Below are 10,341 nucleotides of genomic sequence, written 5' to 3' on the forward strand. Positions count from 1 at the left end.
GTACATAAGTAGCTGTTTAACTATGGATGCCTGTAAGCACACTACTCACTACTAAGAAAATACAGCTGTATTTTTTGGTCCACCTTAACTTGATAAATTGTGGAAGGAATTTTAGTGTAATATAAATTATGAGTTTTTAGGTCAAGCATCTGGTCATAGATAAAGATAACTAACAAAAGGCAAAGCAAGTCTCTAATATTAGGTTTTATCTGGAGAAAATGCCTTCAGAAGCTTAATTATTTTGAGTGTTTTGAGAATTTTTGAATTATACTTCCATAGATTTAAAAAGTTATTCTAGAATGCCTGCTGAATTTTATTTGACATTCATTTATCTGGATGTAAGTTATTTCCATGACGTATTAAGCATCTCACAATGCAGTGATCAACATATTTAATACTTTTATACTAAATCTTGTATAAAATTTTCAATTTATGAATGTAAATGTATAGTACTATAGATGCCCAAGAACTATTAATAGTAAAAATGATTAATTTCCTAGGTTTGTATGATACAAGTATTTGTAAATAGTTTTTCAATACTAAATTATATTTTATTAAATAGTTTTTCAATATGAATTATACTCCCAGAAATTTTTGTTTTCCTAGGTGACCAGATCTGATTAAAATCCATGCTGAGAATGATCTCTAAGGCAGTTAGAATGCAGAAGTTGATTAGTAACAATAGACTGTGTAGTCTAACTTATGAAAAAAATCTATTAGCTATGATCCTTAAAGCAACGTTAGCCACTTGATATGATTAAAATGAAGTCTATAATAAAATATTGTCACTGGATTGAAGATTCTTGTTTGGAAAATGTCCCCTTTGCCATTACATTTATATCCCTTAAAGCTTTTGCTACTTCTCTAGCACAGTTTTATGAATTCGTATTCTCTTCCTAGATAGCCTCTAACTTTATGCACAAAGCATTACTGGAGCATAATTATTCAGAGTGTATTTGAGATTTCACTCACAGAATTATTTCAGATAAATCCCCTATATTGAACCTTATGTGCCTGCTGTGTTGATCATTTCACCAGCATTTCATAGCGTATTTTCTTTTTCAGGTATTACTCCCCTGGATATTCAGATACACTTCTGCAGAGGGTGGACAGCTATCAACCACTTAATAACTGAGCAAAGTTATGTTTTGATACTCAAATTCACAGCAGAGTAGTTTTGAGTAACAGTAATTAAATCTTTCTAAATATTTGAACTAAGTATATTCTAGATTTATTTAATGGGATATACCTTTAGATAATATTTTCTAAATTTATGTAATACTTTAAACCTTAGTAGCTTGAATATATGAGGAACTATTCATGGTCATTCGCATGCATAGGATTTGTTCTCAAGGTAGATTTTAAAAACACGTTAAAGGGCCTTAAGGCATTTGTTATTCTGTTAAAAACCACACACACTCATACATGCAGACACCTCCAATGAGATATAGATAAGAGATGGCATTCAAAAACCCTAAATTATTCTAGCCAGTTCGTCATAGGCATAGGCAAGGAAAGCTGGCCTTGCTAACTATGTAGTAGTATAGAGAAGAGAAATCTTTGAAGGAGGAAACTGATGACAGATACACAGGGCACTTGAAGGAGACTCTGATGCTAGTTATATATGTGCGTTAACTTAAGACACAGACTCTGTGGGTAACCTGTTAAATTTTTCCTAAATTCTTAGTAAAACCTACTCCTCTTTATCACAAGTTTTCCAAACCTCCTTCCCCACCCTATCTAAAGTGTTCCTTACCTTTCATGGGGCCAGTGAGGGTAGAATTGAGAATAAAGAGTTATACTCCTGCATACATGCTCTCCCTCTCATTGAAAGGTTTCTTAGTCTAGCTCTGCTCATGAATGAACAAAGAAGCAGGCATGTAAAATGGATCCTTGTCCTAACATCACTTTCCCAAGTTTCAAAAGTCACATTTTCAGGTATTTAAGGAATAATTTGAAGATAATACCATCAGGCTCAGACTTTACATGCATTTTTACTTAGGAAGTGGTAAACAGGTGAAAGAGGGTTTCAATAAAATTTTAAATAAAAACAGCATTAGAATTGTCCTTTTCATTTTTTCCTATCAGTGTGTTGCTGACCTTGGGGAATATGTGATTGGATTTATGGGTCTTGGTTAGTTGCTGTGTGTGTGTCTTTTGCTTTAAAAGGATATTACTTCTGCTGCTCTCTCCTGGAGGAGGTGAATGATAACCCACACAGCCCCTAGGCCACAGTGTTTCCAGTCTGACTCTGTTTTCAGGTTTCCTTCTTGGACTCTCTCTCTCTTTTTTTTTTTTTTTTAATTTTTCATGCAAAAGGAGCTACCCATTTGTTTTTTGTATTTTCTGGATTCATCTCTGTCATCATTATTTCCTAACAGTGCATAACTTTGTTATGTCTTTTAAAACTTCATAATACCCAAGATTACCCCATTTCGTTTTGCCTTATATCCGGCTAAGATTGTTGGTTATTTCATTTTTTTTTAAATACTTCCTTGGGCCTATTTTGTTTCCTTGCAGCAATTTCTTTGATCTGTTGAATAGGAAAATGTAATTTGTATTCCCAGTTTTATAGCTTTCCTTTCTTTCCTTCATGCCTACACAGCTTGTCTTATGAATCTTTTAATTGGAAAAAATAAAAGTAGTTTTTATCTTTCTTCATTAGGGCTGTTTTTCTTAGATGTGTTGGTAATGACAGAATTTAGTTTATCTGGGTTAAAACCACCTCAGATATTGTTGGAATGTCAGATTTCCTAGTTGAAATTTTTCACTTCATAGATAATTTCATACTTATCAAACAGTACTAAACAAAGTAATAAAATACTTAATAGTGTTCAGATGGGTGTTATAATTTGATCATATGCATTGTGGAAAATTTATGCTATGAAATGTTTCTTGACATAAAACTCTTTAAACAAAATGAAGCTTTACTTTTTGAAAAGTATGTTGTGAGATTTAAAAAGTATATATAAAAACAAAATCTTTTTCATTTGTCATAGGGCAAAAATAATGTCTGTTATTAATGATAATCCACTGATATTTTTCACCCCTCATTTGAATTTTGTCAATTCTAATTCCCTGTGCAAACACCTGTCCCACTGCTCCCTACCCACCCCCCAACCCCAGGAGTTTATTTAAAATTCCCCGGTTCTTAGGAATTCTCAACTTACATGAACAACTATTTTTAGGACTTCAGTTCAGGAATAGAATTACTTGGACCTTATTATTATAGATTCAGTCCTTTCACCTGTTGTGGAAATAGGTGAAATCAGTGGTACCTGAAAAGAGATGTTGAAAACATAGGTTCTAGTCTCTGTTTCTGTTAAGTATTATAGTAAGGGTGATAATAGTTGCTCAGCTTACTCATAAGAAGCTTATGAAAATAACCTGCAATGGTGAAAATAACAATGTTATAAACAAATCCATTTTATACAAACTTAACATGTGATTAATGGAAAACCTAATAGTCAATGACAGATTATATATTTTAGCCAGCAATTGTGCAGTATTCCCCAGGCCCCACACTCTTAGATAAGTGTAGTTCAAACCAGATGATTTATGATTAAAAAAAACCCTACGTTTCCTGCCCTCATGGAGTTTTCTAATATAAACACATTTGCCCAGACAGGCAGTGGAATAGGCACAAGACACTGAACACAAAGCAGGCATATTTAATGTAGTATGGAAAAACAAATGACAACCCCATATTTACAGGATATTGACCTGTTTTTCTAACCCCTTTCTCTCAAAGAAAACCCTTTTCCTTAAAGAAAGGATGAAAGGTTTGCTTGTTTCTAAACTTGATTTGAGGTCCTGCTTAACATAAACCCTGACCTTAAATTCTTGGGTGAGGCCCATCTCCCATCCCAGATGTCAAGTTTAGAAACTAACCTTGAAAGAATGAAGAATTTTTCTGTTGTGTTTTCAAATAGCCAATTCTTTGATTAAAATAGGTGCTACCAAATGTTGAGGTTTATGTACACTGTGGCTTATTCTGCCACAGAATTCACTGTTTAGAAAATGTTGATTTGCAGCTCTTCTGCTTCTTTCAGGAGATTAAAAGGATCAAGTGGCTGTCCTATAATTATTACATTTACCAGTTGTTTAAGATACTTTTGACTTTTAAAATTAGATTTGTTCATGCACTTATTTTTCTAGTAACATAAATACTTACGTTGTTTTGTTTTTACGAGGCCTTGGTAGGCCATAAAATTAGATGCATATCCAGTGATATTACTTTAAAGAATGGTGGGTTTTATTGTTTTTTAGGTATCAATAAGTTAATTTTTTTTAAAAAATTAGGCAGTATATGAATGGAGAAAGAAAGAAGCAAAAATATGACTCCAGATCTCACAACCCAAAACGGAATGGTCATTAACAAGCTGAGATAGTTCCAAATAGCTCTCCAAACCTTGGTACAGCTAGAAAAATTCTGGAAAAATGTATTCATGCTACACATGTTATTTTAAAATTAAAAACAAAAGTTACTGCAGTTTGCTTGTTTCATGGAAGATAGAGTTTTCACTTTGTTTTTAATTTTAGTGGGTTTAGGGAAAAATATTTCCTTGGGGATTAAGTTAGAGGTCAATACAAAATATTTATAAATGGGCTTCTTTTATTCATGATTGATACATTTTCTAAAGTAGATTTAAACTGAATGCTGGATAAAGAATATTATACCAATATATATCATTATTGCAAAGTGATTTGGTATGGATATTTATACATTAAACAAAGCCTTTAAATTTCCTCACGTATATAGAATTTGTGGTAATACACTCTCGCTAGTTTTTTTTTTTTTTTTTTTGAGACGGAGTCTCGCTCTTTCACCCAGGCTGGAGTGCAGTGGTGTGATCTCGGCTCACTGCAAGCTCCGCCACCCGGGTTCACGCCATTCTCCTGCCTCAGCCTCCCGAGTAGCTGGGACTACAGGCGCCCGCCATCACGCCTGGCTAATTTTTTTGTATTTTTGGTAGAGATGGGGTTTCACCGTGTTAGCCAGGATGGTCTGGATCTCCTGACCTCGTGATCCACCCGCGTCAGCCTCCCAAAGTGCTGGGATTACGGGCGTGAGCCACCGCGCCTGGCCCACTCTTGCTAAAATTTATGCATTACTGATAGTAAATGGTTTACTCAAAGTATTTTTGGATATAAAGAAGTCCAACTCTATGAAAACTATTGTAACCTATATTGAGTGTTCTATTTTTTTATTTCTGTTTGCATGTGTAGTTTAAGTCATACAAACAATACAAGCGAGTAAAGTGCCAAAGGGAATGTCAACATTTTCCCATATTTTTCTTCACTAACTGAAGATGACCTTTTACTTAGATGAGTGAAATGTGCCCTGTTCTCAGTCCCCAGTGTCACCCAGCACTGTGATGAGCACACAGGAGAACCAGCAGCAGGTTGGACTGAGAGTAAGAGCCTCTAGGCTTCTGGTTGACCTTAGGTCACGCTAGCTCTGACTACAGCAAGTCTCCTCAAGTCTCTAGGCCTTAGTAGACCCGTATAAGAATCTCAAAACTACCACCCCAGTCAGTGGCCTTGGCAAGTTGCTAATAGCACCCACTACATCAGATTCTGAGGATTAAATGAGGATGAGCGAGCAGAAGGTGTGGCATGTAGTAAATGGTGCCACCGTTACTCTCTGTATCTTTGTATAATATAAAAGGTGCCCAGTCCTCAAGATAGTTTATTTCCATCTGGCAGCAATTATTGTAATAGTCTTATTTTGTTAGAGCAATACACTTTACTGCCATCTGCTGGAAAATTATCTTTATAAATATGCAAATCCATGATGTCTAATATGTGAACTGTGCCCCCTGAGAAGTGCTGGTGTGCTTGTGAAGTACACAACCTGTGTGACCACGCACATAAGTGCTTGATAAATCATATTTGCTACTCTTCTTTTCACTTTTGTAATGGATTTCGAAAAGAGTTTCAGATAAACAATGATACTGGATGAAGAAATTTATTTAAAAAAAATCAAAGAGTCAAAGTTAATATCAATAAAAAGTATAAGCATTTTGTTGCAACGCCTGGAAACATTTGTGCCCATTACTTCCCTCAGTTCCCCCTTCCCCCACAGAAAAGTGTGCTCTGCAATAAAACCTACAATCTAAGTTAGCAGAGATGCTAATTAAGACATTATTCTTCCATTTATAAACACTGTATGTGAGACCAAATTTGGGGCCACATTGTATGTATGCAGAACCAAAGCACATTTTGGAATAAACCATATGGCCTTTTCATCTTGACTTTAAAAATTGAATAAAAAAATTATATTAATAATGTATCATCACTGCAAGATGGCAGATCTCCAGAAAGTGACACTTCTGGGCTTCATTTTCTTCATCTCAGAACCTGGGTTGGGACATAACAGGTGTCCCTCTCTTCTAGCCAGACAGTCCTTAATGAAGGGATGTCCTAGTACCATTTTGCACACAAAAGGAAATATTTGGCTCATTTTCATAGCTAGCTATACAGTCATGGAGAAGACTGACCAAAGTTGGATAAAGGAGAGTTTATTGATAATGGGAGCACTCTCCCAGGACATAGGATTTATCACTCTGACAAGGGTGATAAGATGACTCTTGGAAGCTTGGAGAAAGCAGCAACAGCCCATGGCAAGTGAAGTGGAAATGCCATAATTGCCAGGGCCAACTGGAAGACATGTCAAGTGACTCAGAGAGGTGGGCATGCTGGAGTACATAGCCTATGTGGGGATGGAAAACCCACCAGCTGACTGCGTTCTAAGTGAAGGCCTGGAGGACATACCTTTTACCAAATTTGGGGCCACATTGTATGTATGCAAGACCAAAGCACATTTTGGATATAAAGAAGTCCGACTCTATGAAAACTATTGTAACCTATATTGAGTGTTCTGTTTTTTTATTTCTGTTTGCATGTATAGTTTAAGTCATACAAACAATACAAGCGAGTAAAGTGCCAAAGGGAATGTTAACATTTTCTCGTATTTTTCTTCAGTAAGATGATAAGAAATGCATTGTTAAGAGAGTTACAGTCACTGAGAATCTTAGTGGAGGCACTCTTCTCTATGCCAGGGTTGACTGGAGGAGACACTGCTACAGAACTGGGCTCCTTAACAGAAATAAGGATGATAGGATCCTGAAATAACAGAGGCCAAGTAGCAAGACTTAACTGTCAGAAGCAAGGTGTGCACAGTTTTTGCAATGAGTGGCAAGATTGGTGTGGCATCCAGGGGCCCATTCTACAGAGAGCTATGAAAATGCTTGATAGAATTTCCTAGAGGCAAGATAAATGAGCAGTCAACAAGTATCAATTTCTAAAATAAAAATATGAGGCTGAGGGCAGCTGTCATGGTAAAAAGTCAGTCACTAGCTCAGTTTCCAAACCTGAGTCAGATCTCAGATCTCAGATCTGGGACCCACTGGGTGAAGGAGAGGATGATCTTTATGACAACAGAACCTAAAGCACCTGAGCAAGTATATTTAGTAATTATTTCCCCAGCACTTCAGAATATTGTTCCAACCCTTTTACCAGATGATAGAGCCCTGTAGCAGGTCTCGACAGCAGTACAAGAAGCCCTGCTATATCCCTCAACAGACCCTATGGTGTTACAGGAATCTGTGGTCGGAAAGAATGCTGGGGATAGTTGCTGGTAACCAATCTCAATAGAAGAATCACGGCATAGACCCCCTAGGATTCTGGAGAAGGGCCATATTATCTGTAGTAAACAACAATATGCCATTCTAAAGTTCTTGGCTGGTTGTAGTGGCTCACACCTGTAATCCCAGCACTTTTGGGAGGCCGAAGCAGGAGGATCGCTTGAGCCCAGAAGTTAAAGACCAGCTTGGGCAACATAGAGAGACCTCATCTCTACAAAAAATACAAAAATAGTTGAGTGTAGTGGTGTGTGTCTGTAGTCCTAGCTGCTTGGGAGGCTGAGGTGGGAGGATCACTTGGGCCCTGGAGGCCAAGGATGCAGTGAGCCATGATCACACCACTGCATTCCAGTCTGGACATCAGAGAGAGACCCTATCTCAAAAAAATAAATAAATAAAGGAAATTCTTGCAGACCCCTGGGCCCTGATTGAAATGAAGCACCTGACCCTCAGACATCAAGTAACTATGGAACCTGAGATATTCATCAGGAGCTGGCTCTGTCAGACCTGCCAAGTTATAAAGTTGGGTGGGCCTGGTGGCGATTTATCACAAAATGGAAGTGGCAGATACAGGATTGGGCATGAGCTGGGCCAGAGGACACAAGTAAGTTGTACCAGTTGATGGCCCAGACCTGCATGTCATCCACTCCTATTGCACTGGTGTTTATAACTACGGTGTTCACAACTATCTCAGCTCATAACCACGGCTGCAAGGAGGTGTCCCTTGTGGCCAGCTGATGGAGGAAGAAAAGTGCTGACCTTCATTCATAGCTGGCTGGCTCCGCATAAGAGAGCAAGCCAAAAATGGATGCTGCCGCACTACAGCCCTACTTAGGGTGATCTTAAAAAAGGGTGGTGAGGGAGAAATCCTTCCAATAGGCAAAGTTCCACAGGATGCACTTGGTCATCCACTTTGTGTGAAAAGAAGAGTGGTTCAAAGTAAAGAACATATGCAGGCTCATGGACAGTGGTGAATGTGGTGGTAGTTTGGTCAGGGGCTTAGAAGCAGAAGGATTGGTATGGATATAAGGTGTGAAGAACTTTGTGTCATATGTTAATGCACATCAAAGCAGCCACTACCAAAAGGCACTAAACAACATTCATGACTCAGCCATGCATGCAGCAGCCTCTCTCGTTGGCTACTGTAGTGCTGGCACAATGGGCACATAAACGGAGTGAGTAGCCATGGTGGCAGGGATGGTGGCTATGAATAGATCCAACAGCATGGACTTCCATTCACCAAATCTGATCCAGCTACTGCCACTGCTGCTGCCAAATGTCTAATCTGTCAATAACAGAAACCGAGACCAACCAACCATTTGGAGGTAAGTTGACTTCAACTTCTTCCACCCTGGAAAGGGCAGGAATTCATCTTGATTGGGATTGTTGTATATTCTGGCATGAATTTGCCTTTCCTATCCATAGGACCTCAGCCAGTACCACTACCCAAGGACTTAAGAATGCTTGATCCACTGGTATTAGATTCCATATGATACTGCCTTGGGTCAGAGTCTACTGGTCCTATCACACATATTACACCATTCCTGAGCCACTGGTATGATAGAATGGTGGACTGTCCTCTTAAAGATGCAACTGAGGCTCCAGCTTGGAGAAGATACCCCCACAAGGTTGAGATACCACCCTAAATCAATGCCATTATATGGTGCTATGTCCCCAGTAGGTAGAATACATAGGTCCAGAAACTACAGGGAGAAGGGGGGATGTAGGCATGGCTCTGCTTACTGTCATTCCCAGAGGTACATTTGGGGAATTTGTGCTTCCTGTCCCCAAAACTTTAGATTCTATGGGTCAAGTGGTCTTGGCTTTTACTGGGGTAATACTTCATCAGTGGACACAAAGTCCCATCGTACTTCACATTACAGCTGCCACTCAGTCACTTCAGTCTCCTTATGCCAAGAGACCAGTGGAAAAAGAGTCAGTAAACTAGCAAGACCATTGATCCTGATCATCAGGAGGAGGTAGAACTTTGTCACAGAACACAGGGAAGAATGTTTGGCACACAGGTGATCTGATGGGATGTTTCCTGATGCTCTCATGCCTACTTTTAACAGTAAGCAGACAAGAACAGAAGCTATGGCTGGGATAGACATGGGGACCAGGGACTCAGAATCTTGGAGACAAGGGTCTGGGTCACCCCATCAGACAGTCTGCCTAGACCACATGGCTGCTGGCAGTGGCTGAGGCAATTCTAGAATGAGGACAGGGTAGAGAAGAGGGTGAAATGTCAGTTACCTCAGGCTTGAGATCTATTGCAGCTGCAGTGACTATAGTTTGCTGATTAACCTTATAAGTTTCCCCAGTAATAAAGACCAATGAGAATCCTGGAATTGTCGAGTACTGGGTGGATGAACTTACCCCAAGCGGCAAGTGGATCTGAGCAGCACAAAGGGTGGCCCATAATAGTCTAGTGCTCCACCCATATCTCCTCTTTAGGACCAAGGGCCAACAAACCCATCCTCCAACTGCAGTGATTTTTGGTCACATGTTTTATATCCTTACCCACAAATATGAGCTGAATTAAATCCTCAACCCACAACCAGGATGAGTCTTAATAATTTGCTAAATCTTAAAATTGACACCTTAATTTGAGCACCGCCACCCCAAATTTGAGAACACATAGGCAACTGGTTCAAACTGGAATCCAACCAAACCAGAACGTCAAATTTTCTCAGAT

The 10,341-nt window shown here is 38.7% G+C and overlaps 1 protein-coding gene across 2 annotated transcripts in view; it reads left to right on the forward strand.

The window, feature by feature from the left end:
- Positions 1 to 1,214, forward strand: part of SPAG6 (sperm associated antigen 6) — a 71,071-nt gene extending 69,857 nt beyond the window's left edge. For both annotated transcript variants that reach the window (XM_024253200.2, XM_054521806.1), the window contains one exon: positions 1,066 to 1,214. In XM_024253200.2, coding sequence (XP_024108968.1) covers positions 1,066 to 1,135 — 70 coding nt within the window. In that variant the 3' untranslated portion in view covers positions 1,136 to 1,214. The remainder of the gene's footprint in view (positions 1 to 1,065) is intronic.
- Positions 1,215 to 10,341: the final 9,127 nt, after the last annotated feature.

Source organism: Pongo abelii, chromosome 8 (assembly GCF_028885655.2).
Source record: "Pongo abelii isolate AG06213 chromosome 8, NHGRI_mPonAbe1-v2.0_pri, whole genome shotgun sequence".
NCBI lineage: Eukaryota > Metazoa > Chordata > Mammalia > Primates > Hominidae > Pongo > Pongo abelii.